The following is an 18,933-nucleotide window of genomic DNA, read 5'->3' as shown; positions in this document are numbered from 1 at the left end:
AAATATTTTTAAGGCAAAATATTAGTGTGTGCCAAGCCCTTTCACATGGACGATCTTTCTCTTAATACATGGACACAATTACAAAATGTAATTACGTTTATTAAATGTACATTACAAAATGTAAATGATACAGAGGAATGAACGGGGAAGAAGAAATCTCTTTCCAGGGGCGCCTGGGTGGCACAGCGGTTAAGCGTCTGCCTTCGGCTCAGGGCGTGATCCCGGCGTTGTGGGATCGAGCCCCACATCGAGCCCCACATCGGGCTCCTCTGCTGGGAGCCTGCTTCTTCCTCTCCCACTCCCCCTGCTTGTGTTCCCTCTCTCGCTGGCTGTCTCTATCTCTGTCAAATAAATAAATAAAATCTTAAAAAAAAAAAAAGAAATCTCTTTCCCAGCCCTGACTCCCAGTTCCTCAGTTTCTCTCCCCAGAGGCAAACATAATCATTGGGTTACAGTGTTAATCTTCCACACATTTCTCTGTATATATAGCTAAGATACGTAAGAGGATACAGAGTTATGTGTGTATGTGTATGGCTATGGCTTATATCAATAAACATATAGATAACTAGGTATCTGGTAGATCCTCACTGATATAATCCTTATGATACACATACATACATATATCTATATCTTTTTTTTTTAAGATTTTATTTATTTATTTATCTGACAGAGAGAGAGACAGCCAGCGAGAGAGGGAACACAAGCAGGGGGAGTGGGAGAGGAAGAAGCAGGCTCCCAGAGGAAGAGCCCGATGTGGGGCTCGATCCCACAACGCCGGGATCACGCCCTGAGCCGAAGGCAGACGCTTAACCGCTGTGCCACCCAGGCGCCCCTCATATATCTATATCTTTTTATGTATCTATATTTATACAGGGAGATATATCAATAGAGATATAAAATATATGTATATCCTCACCTTTTTCATTACACAAATCATAGCATTCTTTTTGCGCTCTTCTGTATCTTTTTTCATTATTCACATATCTTGCAGCTCTTTGTATAAGGCATGTGGACCTTTCTCATTCTTTTTCATGGCAGACCACTGTACCATTATATCATGAGCCATAAAATGCATTTCCTCACACTCCTCTTGATGAAAGCCTCTTTTAAGTCTTCACAACAACCCTTTACAGAAGAGGATGCTGAGGGGCGCCTGCGTGGCTCAGTCGTTAAGCGTCTGCCTTCGCTCAGGGCGTGATCCCAGGGTCCTGGGATGGAGCCCTGCATCGGGCTCACTGCTCCACTGGGAGCCTGCTTCTTCCTCTCCCACTCCCCCTGCTTGTATTCCCTCTCTCGCTGGCTGTCTTTCTGTTGAATAAATAAATAAATAAAATCTTAAAAAAAAAAAAAAAGAGGATGCTGACCCCTACGAGGTCAAGTGACTTGCCCAAGATCCCACGGCTAGCCTGTATTCCAACACAAACATTATTTCATGGCCATCAGAACTGTTGAGAGCTTCTCTGTTTCAGAGCTAGACCCTGACAATTATTTGAGTTACCACAGCTTAGTCTTGTGACTAGGATAGCAGAGGAAAGAAAACCTGAGAATTTCTTCCTTTATGAGGCTAACTAGGCTTCATAACTGGAGCCAAGCGTAACATGGGCGTTTTTAATGGGCGAATTTTGTTACTGCTTAGATTTTGATGGGGTCCTTAATGGGCCCGGAGCAGGAAGGATACCCTGGCAGAGCTTTGATCAGTCTGGTGCCTACAGTTCATGTGGGCGTCACGTTTTCCCTGGCAGATCGTTCCTGAATGCCTGTAATAATGCAACCAGCAAGCCGAAAGGTGTTAGTCATTGCTGGCATTTGAACAGGAACTTCAAATGCATACAGGCATTTGAAAGTCATGACAAACTTGTAGGTAGGCAGGCAAAGCAGCTACTGCTAATCTCATCCTATGGACAAGAAAACCCAAACTCTGAAAGAGCCCCTGGTGGCTAAGCTAGTGACAGAGTGAGGTCCCCAAAACCAGATCCTCCAATCCCGAGGCCACAGAAGACTCTTCTGGATACACTGTCTTACTTTCTAATGTTGATCAAAGGGATACATTATAATTGTAAGAGGGGAATGGCCTGAGAGGAGACGGAGGACCAAGCACAAGCAAAGGGGAAGGAGAAGGGTGGAATTAAGACTCCCCTCTGGGGGGCGCCTGGGGGGCTCAGTCGTTAAAGCGTCTGCCTTTGGCTCAGGGTGTGATCCCGGCGTTCTGGGATCGAGCCCCACATCAGGCTCCTCCACTGGGAGCCTGCTTCTTCCTCTCTCACTCCCCTGCTGTGTTCCCTCTCTCGCTGACTGTCTCTCTGTCACATAAATAAATAAAATCTTTAAAAAAAAAAAAAAAGACTCCCCTCTGGGACTAAACCCTAGCATGCTCTCTCTTCTCACTCCGCTCCAGCCACGGAGACCTCTGTTCTGGTAGATTCAGTGTCCCATTTCTTAAAACAAATATCTTGACACGTTATGAAATTTATAGAGACTATAACCTTCTGACACACACAATTTTTTGTTTTTACTTTGTGTGTTTTATTTTCCCCAATAGCCCCCGAGCTCCTTGAAGACAGGGATAGTATCCTTACACATCTTAGTATCTCCCTCCGTGCATTTCAGTACGTGCTCAATCGCAGGTTGCTGTTTTGATTGCTATTGAAAGGAAAGGCAACATACAGACAGCAAAGTGCGCCGACTGTTTCCACGTGCACCCTCGTGTTAGTTCTGCCTGTCCTTGAGATTCGGATACATAGAATTACAATGTGTGTCCCTTTTTGTGTCTGGCCTCTTTTGGAAGCCTGTGAGATTCATCCATGTTGTTAGGAAGTGGTAGGTCCTCCTGTTATGATTGCTCAATCCTTTCCAACCGTGTAACTACGCCATAATGTGTTAATTCTCCTGTTGAGTTGGGGGGTGCCCAACCTGGGCTATGGTGAGTAAAGCTTTTATCAACATTTTCATACCAGTCTTTCTGTGGACATAAATACTTATCTTCTTGGGTGAGATAGACCCATAGCTCGACCATAGAGGAAGTGTTTATTCTGCTTCAGTAAATACTGCTATATTCTAACTGCATTTGTAAAGGAGAAAAAGGAAAATATTCTTTATGTAAGACATGTATTGGGCGCCTGGGTGGCTCAGTCGGTCAAGCGTCTGCCTTCGGCTCAGGTCATGATCCCAGGGTCCTGGGTTCGAGTCCCATGTCAGGCTCCCTGCTGGGGAGTGGGGAGTCCGCTTCTGCCTCTCCCTCAGCCCCTCCCCCTGTTCATGCTCGCTCTCTCTCTCTCTCTCTCTCGCTCTCTCTCAAATAAATAAATAAAATCTTTAAGAAAAACCATGTACTTACATATGTAAATGATAAGGTGTGACTTCCCTAGACGATGTAAAGAAGTAGTCAGAGATTGGCACCTACTTGCAATGACATAGTTTGGATTTATGAGAAGACAACTGTAATATGAACAAATGTTGAACTTTTTCCTTTATAGTTGATATTTTGAAAGAGGTATGTGTATATATATATATATACTCAGCCTTTTTACATGTATTTAGGATCACAGTGAACGAGGCAGCTACGACGGCAGCCAAAAAACAATAGGTTTTACTATGAGTGTTGCCTTCGGTGAAGGGACTTCCCAAATATAATGAACAGCTCTTGGTTAAGATCCAAACAGAACAAAATGCAATCTTCTTTCAATGTACGTCATAGTTGAATAACTGGAAAATTCAGTGTATATTAAAAGCAAGCAAGAGGGATGCCTGAGTGGCTCAGTTGGTTAAGCGTCTGCTTTCAGCTCAGGTCATGATCTCAGGGTCCTGGGATCGAGCCCCATCAGGCTCCTTGCTCAGCAGGGAGGCTGCTTCTCCTGCCTGCAGCTCCTCTTGCATGTGCTCCCTCTCTTTCTCTCTCTCTCTCTGACAAAGAAATAAAATCTTAAAAAAAAAAAAGCAAGCAAGATATATCTCGAGTTCACATGTAAAATGAAGTTAGATTCTTGGCACATATTGTTAGATGTCTGGTGGGGACACTGAGAAGCCACTCAGCCGTGGGAAATTGGCCCTCCCCCTGTAAGGGCGATGCCTTCATTCATAGTGAGATTCAAAACCCCCGCAAACTTCCAAAATGACCAGAGGGGGCAGTGTCACCCCACTGAGAACCACTGTCCAAGACCTGTTCTGTTCAGTATGGTCAACAATAGTCATCTGTCACTTGTCATATATTAAATGAAATTAAAAGTGCAGTTTCTCAGTCATACTAGCCACATTTCAAGTGCTTAAAAACCACATGTAGCAAAAACTACCCACATAGAAAAGTCCAGGTCCATATGGTTCCGCTGGTTAATAATTCTGCAACTACTTAAAGAATTAACACCAGTTCTTCACAAATTCTTTGAGAAAATAGAAGAGGGACTACTTCCCAACTGATTCTATGAGGTCAGCATTACCCTGATACCAAAACCAGACAAAAGTGACACGAGAAAACTTCAGACCAATATCTCTTATGAATAGAGACACAAAGATTCTCAACAAAACACTAGAAAATCTGGGGCGCCTCAGGGCGTGATCCCGGAGTTCTGGGATCGAGCCCCACATCAGGTTCCTCTGCTGGGAGCCTGCTTCTTCCTCTCCCACTCCCCCTGCTTGTGTTCCCTCTCTCACTGACTGTCTCTCTCTCTCTCTGTCAAATAAATGGGTAAAATCTTAAAAAAAAAATACTAGAAAATCTAACACACAGGGGCGCCTGGGTGGCACAGGGGTTAAGCATCTGCCTTCAGCTCAGGGCGTAATCCCGGCGTTATGGGATCGAGCCCCACATCAGGCTCTTCTGCTATGAGCCTGCTTCTTCCTCTCCCACTCCCCCTGCTTGTGTTCCCTCTCTCGCTGGCTGTCTCTATCTCTATCGAATAAATAAATAAAATCTTAAAAAAAAAAAAGAAAATCTAACACACAAACCATGACCGAGTGAGATTTATTAGGAATGCAAAGTCGGGTTAGCATATGGAAATGAGTTAATGTAAGGCACCATGTCAAAAAAAGAAAAACCACGTGATCATTCAATATGCAAAGAAAAAAAAAAGGATTTGACTAACATGCAAAACATCTTCATGATAAAAACACATTACAAACTAGGAACAGAAGGGAACTTCCTCAGTATGATATACAGGACATCTACAAAAAATCCACAGCTAACATCATACTTAATGATGAAAGTTTGAAAGCTTTTCTCCTAAAATCAGGAACAAGACAAGAAGTCTACTCTCACAACTTCTATTCAATGCTGTGCTAGCGTTTCTAGCCAAGGCAATTCAGCAAAAAAGTCAAATAAAAGATATCTAGATTAGATAGGTTTGCAGGGGACAGACCTTGTATATAGAAAATCCTATGGAATTTACCAAAAACCTATTGGAAATTATAATGAGTTTAGCAAGGTTGGAGGGTAAAAGATCCATAGACAAAAAGCAATTGTATTTTTGTACATTTATAAAGACCAATCCAAAAAGGAAGTTAAGAAAACAATTCCACTGGGGCAACTGACTCTTGATCTTGGCTCAAGTCATGCTCTCAGGGTCGAGAGATCGAGCCCCACGTCAGGCTCCTCATTGGACATGGAGCCGGCTTAAGATTCTCCCTCTCTTTCTCCCTCTGCCCCTACCACCTCTCTAAAAAACAAAACAAAATAATTCTACTTACAAAGGCACCAACAAAGAATGAAATGCTTAGAAATAAATTTAACAAAAGAAGTGCAAAATGTATGCTCTGAAACTAGAAAGCATTCCTGGAAGAAAATAAAGATCTAAGTAAGAGGAAAGACATCCCATGTTCATGGATCAAAAGAGTCAATGTTGTTAAGTTGGTAATACTTCCAAAACTGATCTACAGGTTCAGTGCAATCCCTATCAAAATCACAACTTGCTCTTTTTAGAAATTGACAAGCTCATCGTAAAATTCGCAAAACATTTTTTTAAAATATCTTATGTATTTATTTGTCAGAGAGAGAGAGAGTCCAAGCTGGGGGAGCAGCAGGCAGAGTAGGCAGAGGGACTAGCTTTTCAGACTCATGATTTCGATAGGAGCATTAAGCGTCCCTTAAAAAATTTATATTACAAGTCATTTAATGAAAAATATTAAGTGAATAAAAGTATTGTTATGCACAGACATGGCAAACATGGGAGTATGGGAAACACTGCTGAGCCAGCATTAGTTACTTTAAAAATATATAACGACTTGTGCATTTTACTATATAAAAATTGTACCAAAAAAAAGGACTGTACAAAAATACTGGACTCTAGTTAAGGCACATGCTGAAGCATTTAGAGGGAAGTGTATTAGGGGCGTCTGGCTGACTCAATCGGTGGAGCATGAGAGTCTTGATTGCGGGATTGTGGGTTCGAGCCCCATGCTAGACGTAAAGATTACTTAAAAACAAAATATTGGGGCGCCTGGGTGGTTCAGTCGGTTAGGCATCTGCCTTCGGCTTGGGTCACAATCCCGGGGTCTTGGGATCAAGTCCTGCATATGGCTCCCTGCTCAGTGGGAAGTCTGCTTCTTCCTCTCCCTCTGCTGCTCCCCCTGCTTGTGCTGTCAAATAAATAAAATCTTTTTAAAAATAAAACAAAGTCTTTAAAAAAACCATAGGGAAGTGTATTAAAGCCAGCCTCCTGCTTTGAAATACAGTACAAAAATCAGAGACTCATTTGGATAGAGTGTTACATATGTGATAAAGTAATGTAGCAAAATCTTCACCACAGAACCCAGGTGGTGCCTACGGGAGCACTTATCCTATGGGGCACCTGGGTGGCTCAGTCGTTAAGCATCTGCCTTCAGCTCAGGGCGTGATCCTGGAGTTCTGGGATCGAGCCCCATGTCAGGCTCTTCCCACGGAAGCCTGCTTCTTCCTCTCCCACTCCCCCTGCTTGTGTTCCCTCTCTCGCTGGCTGTCTCTATCTCTGTCAAATAAATAAATAAAATCTTAAAAAAAAAAAAAAGGAGCACTTATTGTAGGCATTCTTTCAACCTCTCTGTATGTTTGTAAACTTACATGTTGGGGGAAAATATACGTAGATTGCCCCATACAGTGAATGAATGAATGAATGAATGAATGAGTAAAGCCTCAAAGACTAGGTAGAAATCTGCTGAAATGCTTTCTTTCTTTCTTTTTTTTTTTTAAGGATTTTATTTATTTATTTGACAGAGATAGAGACAGCCAGCGAGAGAGGGAACACAAGCAGGGGGAGTGGGAGAGGAAGAAGCAGGCTCATAGCGGAGGAGCCTGATGTGGGGCTCGATCCCACAATGCTGGGATCACGCCCTGAGCCGAAGGCAGACGCTTAACCGCTGTGCCACCCAGGCGCCCCTGAAATGCTTTCTTTATACTCTCCTGCATATATTCCAAAGTGGGTTTGTATTACTCATATAACAAGAGAACATTTTTTTCCAAGCAGAAAAATGCCACAGGAGTCAATTAATAAAACTGATAAAATAGGAATTTATTCTGAGGACGTAACGCCATGAAGAAACTCCCGAAGGCCAGCCTGGGAGTGGGCAAAAACTGCTGGCTCGCTCACAGGGGAACAAGACCTCAGCACGTCTCTGCACCCCAGCCGCTCAGGGAAGCCTGGGGCAGAGCTCGTGGGCGAGCTCTGGGCTGCAGGCCCGCGGTCTGTCTTGCCGGCCTGTCAGTACAGGCCCGAGTGAGAAAGCAGAGCATCACGGCAGGTGACAAAGGAAGTCGTGCAGAGGCAGGGCCAAGAGCCCCGACAGGGAGATTCCCAAAGTGTCGGAGATGCAGGCGGCTGCCATGGCAAATTCCCGATGCTCATCACTTGTCTGCGGAGGGCAGGAAGCAGGGGTGAGGCTTCAGTCCTGGCCACCCCGGCCCAGGCCTTCCCCAGAGAGGCCTCCCCGCGCCCTCGCCCAGCTGGTGCTGACCTCCAGGGCGATGTTGTGGAAGGTGTTCACGTAGGCAGCCCCTCCGAGGAGCCCCTCATACAGAATGATCAGGAAGACGAGGTAGATGCTGGGCAGGAAGTTCAACCACACGTCCACCAGCAGGAAGGCCAAGTTGAAGCACTGGGGATGCAGGTGGAGGGGGGGTTGAGCCTGGGACCAGAGGCTGCCATCCCATCCAGTGGCCCCTGGTTCTGGGAGATACTGAGAGGGCTGAAAAGCCCAGGTCAAATCCCAACACCCAGCTGGCCTACCAGACCCTGGGATCTGGGGTGGGCCTTCTCCCTCTCCTGTCCCAGCACCCTAGACGTTGTAGGTCTCTCTCCCAACTTCACCTTGGCTCATATCGCTCCTGGAACGCTATTCCCCTTCCCTCACTTTGGGTTTCCTGGTCACCACTGTTTGCAGCCCAGCTTGGATCAGGACCCCTCCCGCTCCTGGGCACTCGTGCCTCCTCCCAGGGGCTCCCTGAAGAGAGAGACCCACCCCTCTACCACCATTTTACCAGACAGAGACTATGGGTGTCAATAGGCAGTTCTCAACTGGGTGTGACTTTTGCCACCCAGGGGACACTTGGCAACATCTAAACATGTTCTTGGCTGCTGCGAGTGGGGAGGGAGTGGGTAGAGGCCATGGACGCCGCTCAGTTCTGTGGTGCATGGAAAGCCCCTCACCAAAGAATGATCCAACCCCAAATGTCAACACTGCCAAGGTTGAGAAACTCTGGCCGAGGCGTTCTCATGTCTTTAAGGAAGCCTCTCTGACCCCACCTAGGGGAGTAGGTCCCTCCTCTGTGCCCCAGTCCTTCAGAGGACCCCAGTGTCCCAGGCCTGGGCGCATAGGGTTGCCTCCCCAGTGTGGAGGCTGCCATGGCGGCTCACATGCTCGATATACATACAGATCACCCGGCCATCTTGTGACCCACACAGGCCTTGCCCTCGAAGGTTCTAATGAAGTGAGCTCAGAGATCTGCATTTAAAGGAACACATCCCCGCGCCGCTGATGTGACTGGCGACACCCTGTCAGCGCTTTAGTTTGTAGCGTGAAGCCACTTCTGTAATGGAACTCAGTGATTACAAGCCGCCAATTCTACAGACCAGCCTCGGTTAAAACTACAGCTAAAATCCTAAGCTACCCATTTCGGTGGCATCTAACGAAGAACCCCGAGTTCAGAATTGTTGATGCAACGACTTGGGGCTTTTGGGGTACAAGGCCCTGGACTAGCAGTACTGCTCAAAGAAGGGAGAAAGCTGGAGGACAGGCACAGGGCGCCCCCATGACACTCCCGTGCGACCTATACTTGGTCTGTATCTTGTTATCCTAGAACTGGCCTCAGTTTATTAAAAAAGGACTTTCCTGAACTAACATTAGGTTAACTTTGATAGCTACCTTCAGGGGCTATAGACTCAGGACCTTGAAACAATGAACGCTGGTCATGTGACGCTATCTTGGTTAGACCGTGGGCGAGAACGGTGTGTGTTCACTTAACGCTGTAATGCTTTGGCCACACGAAGTTCAATTTGCTCACCAGCCTCGCGGTAAATAACCTGCTGGCTACAACATCGCTGATTTTATCGTAATGAACCATCCAGAATAAAAGGACAGTACTTTTTTTTTTTTTAACCCGTGCAAATGTTATTTGAAAGCCTGTGTCTCTGCACGAGGCTTGTGGGAATAATCATTAAGTGCTTCCAGCGGATTAAAACACTTCTTCTCATCTGTATTTGTTGCGACTACCCTGAGAAGTAGATGTTGGCTCCGCCTGATTCATAGATGAGGAAATGTTGGCTCAGGCTGGTTCAGGAACCTGCCCTAAGTCACACAGCTACAGAGAACAGAGGCTGGGATTTGCAGTCAGCTTTGCCAGGCTCCCGACGTCACACATTTTACATGGAGCTGGAGCCCTGCTGGCCTTCTGTTCCCTGGGCTCAGAACCTGACGACTAGCAACAAACATTTTCTGCTGAGGGAAGGAAGCCTGGGGTGTGGGAAGCTGGGAGCCAAGGTGGGAACGGAGGGAGGGCCGGGCTCGGTACCTGCAGCAGGGCCAGGACCCACGTGAAACGGATGCGACAGCAGCGGAGAGAAGAGCGGGAAACAAAGACGCCAGCCTGGTAGAGCATCTGGTACCTTCGATGGGGGCAGGCAGGAGGAGGAAGCCCCTGTGGGTGCCTATGCAGCAGGCTGGCCCCAGCCGCCCCCAGGCCCTATTATCAAGGGGCCCCCCAGCCCCCCACCCGTCCTGCCGCCCACCCCCTCACCCTTCTTACCAGCGATACTGCTGAGCATGACTCAGGGATGTGTTCCGGAAGAACAGGAGCTCAAACTGCGGCAAAGAGCAGACACGGCAGATGGACAGAGACATGTGGGGCCCCGCCTCGATCGCTACTTCCACCCCTCCCAGCAGCCCTCACTCACAAGTCCCTGATTGATGAAATACTCCGCAAAGTAAACCAGGACCAACGGGACGATGTACCGCAGCAGGCCCTGGAAGAGTCAGAAGACATGAGCAGAAGGCTGGCAGGTGGGCACTGGCCACAGGGGGGGACCCGCTGCAGCCACCATCCGTACCTTGAACACGGTCCACTTTTCCTGAAGGGAGAGGCTTGGGCTGGAGTCTGCAGGGAACAGGGAGGGAAGGGCAGGTGAGGTCGGCACAGCGACTCGGCAGAGGGGTGCTGGTGGGCAAGGACCAACCACATTCACACCCTCAGCATGAATGCACTTCAATTCCACTGGATTGTACAACCGAAAATGGTTAAGGGGCGCCTGGGTGGCTCAGTCGGTTGAGCGTCTGACTCTTGATTTCAGCTCAGGTCATGATCTCGGGGTTGTGAGATGGAGCCCCGTGTCGGGCTCTGCGCTTAAGATTTTCTCTCTCTCTCCCTGCCCCACCCCACCCCACACTCGCCCTCTTTTAAAAAATGGTTAAATTGGTAAACTTCATGTTAGGTGTATTTCACCACGATTTAAAAAAAAGGGGGGGGATTAATTGGTGGGACCTCTCCATGGCTCTTACACAGTCTGATAAGGACACTCTCCAACCCAGCCACACTGGCCCCTTCCTCCTGCTTCCTGAACATCCAAGCTCCTTCCTGCCACAGGATCTTAGGACTTGCTGTTCCCTCGGTCTGCAACCTGTTCACCCCATGTCCTGTCCCTCGGTAAGTCAGTAAGGCTGACTCCCTGTCATTCAAAGTTCAGCCCAATGATACCTCCTCAAAAAGGCCTTCACAGACCACCTCCTCTAGGTGGCACCCTTCTCTATGCCCCCTGGTTCCTAGCAGCAATCCCTGCTTTATGTCCGGCCAGCACTTACCAAGCCTCGAAAATAACATGTTCCCGATTCATCTACTTGTGTATGAATCTGCCCCCTTTCCTCATCTCAGCCACCCGGTGGCCCCAGTGACCATCAGCACACGTGAGTACTCACTGAGCAGTTTTCTGGTTGTTTTTGTTTGTTTGTTTGTTTTTTAGGATTGATTTTATTTGAGAGAGAGAGAGAGAGAGAGAAAGACAGAGAATGGGAATGGGGGAGGGGTCGAGGGAGCGAGAGAAGGAAGCAGACTCCACGCTCAGCGTGGAGCCCAATGCGGGGCTCGATCCCATGACCCTGAGATAATGACCTGAGACGCAATCAAGAGCCGGACGCTTAAGCGACTGAGCCCCTCAGGTGCCCCAGTGCGCAGTTCTTGAGTAGATGAATGCAGCTGGCTCTTACCATAACCGGCACTGCCGTCCACCTCCCCTCCCGACTGTGTCCACCGGAGAGAGGAAAGGCCAACACCCGTCCAGAGGGAGAGTGACGGCTCTGAGGGACTCCTGGGTCTCCTACCTGGCTTTGACCCTGGGGCCTCGCTGCCTATCAGGGGCTGCCGTGCTGATGTCTCTGCATCTTCTTCCCCTCCAGGGTCCTGGGGCTCGGGAGGTGTGAGCAAAAAGAAATAGCTAGGAACGGGTGGGAGGAAGATGAGACCGAAGCGCCTCTGTCGGGCTGGAGAGGCCGCTCCCTCCCGGGGCAGCCCCCCATCATTTCTACACTCCTTGCAGCCCCTCTGATCCCGTGCCAGAGAGCTCCGACTGAGGAAAGCGCTTCCTTCCTTAGGACTGAAATTTGGCTCCTTGCTGTTTCTACCCACCCGCCCTTGTTTGGACTCCGGGCTCCTGCCAAGCAAGTCAGCTCCGTTTTCTTGTCACTGTTCTTCTAATGATTATTATGTGTTCATTCTGCGCTGGGCCAGAACTTCCCAAATTTCAGTCTCTTTTATATCGGCCATGTTTACGCTCCTCCTATATAAATTTTCTGCTTCTTATTTTCCTTTAAATCGATTCACTTTTTCTACATGGCCTTGTCCCAAGCAATAATCTGCAAAATCACGGGGGTGGGGCACTTTGTCTCACACTAGAGCTGCTCCAGAACTCAAGCCAGGCCTCTCTCAGTCCAGAGCCCACATCCCCTCCTTACAAGGCTGCCGGGATCTGAAGATGAGGGGCCCGATCTAGTTCTCTCCTCGAATCCCTCATCCTCCCAGCCCACGCAGCCTACCTGGCCAGCAGCAGGGCAGGAATACCCAGCATGGACAGCAGGGTGTGCTGTGGGGAGAGGCCAGCCTGGGTGAGGCCCAGATAGGACAATGCTCCCAGCAGCCCTGCTGCCCCAGTTCCTGAGGACCACCAGGAGATCACAGCCCTGAGAAGAACACAAGAGATGAGGAAGGACCAAAGCCAGCACCAGGGGGTCCTCTCCCCCACTCCCGGCTCTGCCTGCTTACCTGGGGTAGAAGGCAGTGAGCGAGAGGAAGGTGATTTCCCCCAGACCTGACGAGATGCTAGCCAAGACCACACCTGGGGGGAGGACAAGCATGGCAGTGGCCACACCTAGCCTAATAGCCCCGATCCCCTGAGGTGTCTGGCCACGGCCTCTGCATCAGCTCAGAGGGGCTAAAAATAGATCCCCTGGACTGGCGGGGGGGGGGGGCGTGGAGGAGGGCTTCAGATCTGAAAGAAAACCAACCGGCTCCGCTGCATGCCCTCTCATAGGGAACAGGACCTCCATCCACCCAGTTATCTACTCCAGAGCAAGAACGCGTCCTGGATGCCTCAGTGGCCCCGTCATGGAGCCTTGGAGACTCTGCTCATCTCGAGCTCCATCCATTTCCTCCTGTCTCTGCCCCCCACCCCCGACCCCAACCACCACCCATCCCTCCAAAATGACCTCATCTCCCATCTCCTACTCGTGACAGTCCCAGCAGGCTTCTGAGGGTTACAAGAACAATCCCTTTCCTCTCGGAAGTTGGGGAGACTACCCAATACTCCGTTTCGGTTCCTCTGGGTTCCCCACCGGACACAGAACCTCACACTCACCACACAGGCTGGTCCCCACTGAATGAGAGAAGGCAACCAGGACGAAGCTTCCAGCGGCACAAATCCCACTGACGAGAACCCGGGGGCTGAGGGCGAGAGGTTGGGAGGGAAGAGGAAGGTCAGCTTCTGCCCACAACTCCCCAGCCCTCCCGCCACTTCCTTAGCCCTCCTGGCCTCCCCGCTCTTCAGGTCCCACCTGCCCTTCCTCGCGCCACCCCCACTCAGACCTGTAGGGCAGCAGATGCAGACCAAGAGGAGCCAGCAATTTGATGACGAGGGTGGGGAGGATATCTGCCAGAAGCACTGCCTGGAACAGAAGAAGAGAGTGAGACGCCAGACGGTCCCAGGGACAAGCCTCCCAACCAAGTGACCAAGGGAAGACAGACACCAGCCAGGTCGACCTGCTGCAGACACAGGCTCTGAGGTCAGACAGATCTGGGTTCAAGTCCCAGCTCTGCCGTTCCTTAGCATTGTCTCAAGAACTTCAGTTCCCTCATCTGGAAAATGGGGGGAGGTTTACAGTGCTTAGCTCACAGTGCCACTGTGAGGATTACATGAGCCAATGCATGCTACACACAGAAAAGGCTCAGGAAATTATCTTAATTATCATGATGGTCGCAGCTGGGTGCCGAGGGACTGGGGGGGTGGGGTCAGGGGCGGACCAGATGGGTACTCACAGCCGTGGAGACAGAGTTGCAGTCAAATCGAGATGAGCTATTGTGGGGGGTGGGCGGTGGGTGTGGGTCCACCTGATGACAGAGAATATTCTCTCACCCAGGGAGGCAGGAGGAGACACAAAAAAAGGCCTGGCTCCAGTCCCAGCTCAGCCCTAACTTGAGGGATGGCCTTGGGTCAACACTGGCCTCTTGGGACCTCAGTTTCTCTGGGTGCACGACCGGGAGGGTGAGGTTACCATAGAAATCCTCAAACTAAGGGCAAGGATGGCCCCTTAAATGGGCTCTACTTGGGTAACACATTCAGGAGCTTTCATTAAAAAAAAATGGGTTTCCAAATTTCCACTTTCTGTCCGGAATGAGATACAGGTGGGAGAGTGAGCTGTAGAGCTCCCAAGGTGCCTTGTTTTCTCTGATATAAGTGTACTCATAAGGACCTCTTCCAGTGGATTCTCGGGTGTGTTTGCCACATTGATTTTAGGGAGTGGGCACCTACACAGTAAGGCTACAGTGTGGAAATGGGTCCCTCTCCCCTGAGGACGGGAAAGGAGATTCAGTTAGAGATCTGCGAGGGTGGGGTTAAACCAAACCCCCGAGGTGACCCTTTCCTCTTCGCCCTACTCCTCTGAGGCCCCTAGGAGGACATCCAGTTTTTTAAAGCCCTGTGGCTCCGAGCCTGGTCTCATTTGCTTCTCTGCCAGGCTCATGGGTGGCCCACCTCAGCACCCCCTGACCCGAGGATTCCAAGTAACTGTTTTATGTAGACACGTGAATATGTAAACGGCAACATTTTAAATAATTTGATAAAGTCTTTTTCAGCCAAGAAAAAGAAATGGGTTTCCAGAAAAGCTGACCTTGGACCAAATTCCCTGTTGGACTCGGCAAGGTGGTGGTTGTGCTCCTTCCGCAGAGACCCCCCGCCCTGTCTCCAGCTCATCAGACAAGAGGTTCTCAACTGGAGGTGATTATACACCCCCAGGGAACATTCGGCAATGCCTGCAGGCATTCTTGTCTCAACTATAGAACAGGGTACGGTATGCTACTGGTAGAGGATGGGGGTGATACTAAGCACTGTACAATGCACAGAAAAGCTCCACAACAAAGAATTCTCCAGCCTAAAATTAACAGCGCTGGGGTTAAGAAGCGCTGTCATAGACCATGGCCCCATTCAGCCAACATCTGAGTTTGTCTATGTGGCATCAATGGCTTCTTAAAAACCCTTCCTGCTCTGTGGTCTGGGAGACTGGGAACTTTAGTCCCCTTGCCCCACCCCTTGGCCACCCCATTCCATGAGTTTTTCAAAGGCGTCCCTGCTCTAGGGTGAGTCCCTCATCTTCCCATAAGGACTAAACATGGTGGTGGTGGTGGAAAGGGTCACTTACGTGGCTCTGGTTCCCAGACGCCCTCTGGTGGCTAAGGATGTCATGGGCCGCGCTGAGCATCACCACGTAGGAGAAGTTGTTGCAAAGGCCCAGGAGCCTGGAGTGAGCAGGACAGACTTTTTTTCCCCCCTTCAGTTTTATTGAGATATAATTGACATACAAGAACAGATCTTAACCTCCTTCCAGGCTTACAATCTACTCACAGTCCTAGCACCAAATCTCCCCTTCCCGTGGCCTTCAGTTAGCTCCCTTGTTTTTCTCTCTCACCACACCCCATCTCCATTTCGGTGTTTGGGCTAGAAATACAGGCTTTGGGATGACAGACTTGGGTTCACATCTTGTCTCTTCCAGGAAGAGAAGAAAGTCATCCTTGATGACTCTCTCCTCCAAGCTCCCACCATGGTTCAATTCCTGGGGCATTTCTCATCCACCGATCCACTGTTTCTGATGTGCTGTGGAACAGTAGAGAAAGATCCTGGGGCTTGAAGCCCAAAGAACCGAGTTCAGGTTCCAAGTCTGCCGCTTCCTTGGGGACACCTGGGTGGCTCAGTTGGTTAAGCATCTGCCTTTGGCTCAGGTCATGATCCCAGGATCCTGGGATGGAGTCCTGCATCGGGATCCTTGCTCAGTGGGGAGCCTGCTTCCCTCCCTCCTCCGCTTGCCTCTCACTCTCTCTGATAAACAAATAAAATCTTAAAAAAAAAAAAAAAAAAAAGCCTGCCACTTCCTACTTGAGTGGCCTTGGACTACTCACCTGTAAATGGGGATACAGGTTTTTCTTCTCACTACCTCACAGGGGGCTGTGGGGATTAAACAAGATCATACCAAAGCCCTTTATGACCCTTGAAGGATCTTTTTTTGCTTACTCTCATTTCCCAGAGCTGCACTCAGTGATGGGAAAGGAACTGGGCCCAGTGCCAGAGATTTCATGTGCTCTTTTCACAAGTCTATGAAGTGCTCCCACCGTTCTTCCCATTTTGCTGCTGTCAACCAGAGGCTGAGAGAGGTGATGGGACTCTTCCAGAGTCACATGGGAAGTCACTTCCAACCCAGTGTGCCACCTAAGCCCTCGATGTTCAGGTTAGCACTAGAAGGACTTCCCAAGGCCCAATACTGGAATGATTTCAGGAGGTAGATGGTGACCTTTTAAAAAGTGGGAACGCGTTTATTAAAACGTGCATTAGGAAAAACATTGGCTTCCCATCTAGAGTAGTGATTTAAAGTTTTCTTCTAAAAAATACACATATTTACAAAATTTAAATTCTGAAGTGCTTGAAGTAAAAACATAAAGTAAGTAGTCCTACAGGTGATATGAAGATCTGGCCCAAATGTGAAGGTGGTAAGTAAATAAGCGATGTCTTGGAGGTTTACACACCGCCTCAGGGCAAACCAACCGGGTTTAGTAAATATTTGTGAATTCGGCTCCTTTTCGCAGCTCAACTCTTTCTTGCCTTTTTCCTCCTGTTGCTTCCCAACTCTTCCCACCCCATTTTTACTTCTGCTGAACTCTTGGGGCCACTCACCAGAAACCCATCGCGTTCTTCCAAAGGGCGCCCTGACGGTCCGACAAGGGGGGCCGAGGTTCTGGGGCGGTCTCCTCCCCTGGGAGGGCGAGAAGAAGACAGCATGACCCCTACCCCACTCGCAGGGGCACGAAGGCCCCACGGGTGTCCTCCCCGGGGCCGAGCCAGAGCCCGAGCCTCGAGTCAGGTGGGTCGCAGGGCAGAGGCTGTCACTCTCAGGAGGGTGGGCGGGAATACGCACCCTCGGAATCCAAAAGGCGCCGCCGCGAGCCCGCACAGCCTCCCATGGCATCAAATTCAGACCCCGCGAAGGGTTCAAAGTCAGCGAGGGTCCAGAATTGGCTCCGACCGGGCGGGTGAGGGTCTGCGACAGATGAGAAGGATCAACGCCCCACTGCAGGTCCCAGCTCCGGCTTCTGGTCTGCACTCGCGCCGGGCGACCCACCACGTTACCCCGGGGGTCCATCTCGCGCCCTCCCACCCCCGCATCACGCCCCACCCGTGGGACTCTGCCCAGCCCCCTTTAAAGCAGGGGGCTCCGCGGTCTGTACCTTTAAGAGCAGCTGCAAGTTCGGCCTCGAGGTACCGCAGGTTGACCGGTCACGTGACAGCGCCAGCGGGCCCCCTCATCACGTGCTCGGAGGTCACCACAACTTCCGGGTCCTCTCTCTGCCTTGGCTTCGGGCTTTCCTAGCCTCGGGGCGAGGGACTGAGAGAGGCCGGGAGAACCCTGGAACCGCTGGTTTAAAACTGGAGCGGGTGGGATCAGCAAGAAGAGCCGTGACGTCAGACTAGCCGCGCGCAAGTTCTTGGCCTTGTCGTGCCAGCACTAGTCATGGCAGCGAGCGGCTTCAGCTCCTTTCGCGGCCCTCAGTTGCCAGAAATAAATATGGCCTCCCGGCTACTCTGGTCCCCGTTTCTAGCTGGGAGCAAAGACAGCCAGCTTCAGGGCATTCTTATTTCTCTCCGTTGCCCTTACATTGCTTTAAGAACTGAAAATCAAGATAATTCTCACTTAAGAAGAGGATTTCTGTCTACTGGCAGTATCCAAAGCATTAAAGAGATCCCTTTCCCCAAATTATCTCAGAACCAAAGAATATCACAGAAATAGTCCAACCTCTGGTTTTACAGATGAGAAAACAAAAAAAAAGGAAAGTTGCTGGTGATGATACAAGGTTAGAACTAAAGCTGACCTTAGAGGCCCTTTTAACAATAGGAAATAGAGCACAAGGGGCAGATGTGCTTGGCTCAGCAGGCTGCGGCAGAATTCCTGCCTGCATCAAGAATGCTTAGACCAGATGATTCTAAGGTCCAAGATTCTGATTCGTGATCTCATCTAGTTCCTCTAATTGGAAATTCGGAAAGTGGGGGTCAGGGAGGGGATTGCGGGAAGAGGTTTAGATCAAAGTCACTTCACATAGTCCAAAATAAGAAGTGATCATTCTCTTACCTTCCTCTAGGTGGTAAAGCAGCATCCTGAATTTTCTTCATTGAGTCCTTCCCCTGCTAATCTCTTCTATGGGCTTCCACCAGCTGGTGCCCACCTCTACCAGCTCTTTCTCACCACCAAGTCCTCAGACTGCTGTTTGAAATGTGCCCCCTTTGGTCAGATTCCCAGGTTACTCAACCAATGAAAAATGGTATCCTACTACCCATGCGGGACCTGACAAACTCAGCAACATGTCATACGTGGCCTCTGCCTTCAAGGAACTCACAGGAGGGTGGGAGGTAGACACAAATAACCACAATACAAAGCTTAGCCAAGTTTTGTTTTGCAAGAACGACTACGGATGAGGCAGTGGGCCCTGGAGCCTCCAATCCAGCCGCTTCTTCCCCTTGAGGAAGCATTAATGACCCTGAAATGAGAAGCCAAAGCTCTTACCAGCCCCTCTTCACTCCTACTCCTTGTCCCTAGGCAAAACAGGAACCACAAACCCCAGCTTCCTCTCACAGAGTGGCTGTGGCTTGGGGGGAGCCGGAAATGGCTGAGGTGTGAATATAAGACCTGAGTCACTTGAGCTGCAGTTGCCACACGTCCCCTCCCCCCCTCCCCAATTCT

At 49.7% G+C, this 18,933-nt stretch overlaps 1 protein-coding gene across 4 annotated transcripts; it reads right to left on the bottom strand.

Moving 5' to 3' along the window:
* Nucleotides 1–7,451: 7,451 nt before the first annotated feature.
* Nucleotides 7,452–18,768, bottom strand: CLN3 (CLN3 lysosomal/endosomal transmembrane protein, battenin). Of its 4 annotated transcripts, XM_045785916.2 has the most exons (18): nt 18,325–18,756; nt 17,426–17,624; nt 17,116–17,238; nt 16,875–16,953; nt 16,106–16,151; nt 15,352–15,448; nt 13,973–14,044; nt 13,523–13,602; nt 13,296–13,381; nt 12,704–12,776; nt 12,478–12,621; nt 11,767–11,879; nt 10,503–10,549; nt 10,350–10,418; nt 10,202–10,257; nt 9,968–10,061; nt 7,915–8,055; nt 7,452–7,812 (listed from the first exon to the last, which is right to left on the bottom strand). In XM_045785916.2, the coding sequence occupies exons 3-18, from the start codon at nt 17,164–17,166 to the stop codon at nt 7,693–7,695; spliced, it is 1,368 nt and encodes a 455-aa protein (XP_045641872.1). In that variant the 5' UTR covers nt 17,167–17,238; nt 17,426–17,624; nt 18,325–18,756; the 3' UTR covers nt 7,452–7,692. The 4 variants fall into 4 exon arrangements, with proteins under 4 accessions (XP_045641872.1, XP_045641873.1, XP_087725259.1 ...); XM_045785917.2 differs by lacking the exon at nt 16,106–16,151; XM_087869134.1 differs by lacking the exons at nt 7,452–7,812; nt 7,915–8,055 and adding an exon at nt 8,062–9,486 and having other exon boundaries at nt 18,325–18,768.
* Nucleotides 18,769–18,933: the final 165 nt, after the last annotated feature.

The sequence above is a fragment of the Ursus americanus genome, chromosome 2, assembly GCF_024610735.1.
Source record: "Ursus americanus isolate L20-20 chromosome 2, mUrsAme1.1.p, whole genome shotgun sequence".
NCBI lineage: Eukaryota > Metazoa > Chordata > Mammalia > Carnivora > Ursidae > Ursus > Ursus americanus.
Note: the sequence above shows the minus strand (reverse complement) of the source record. Positions and strands in the feature narration are given on the sequence as shown.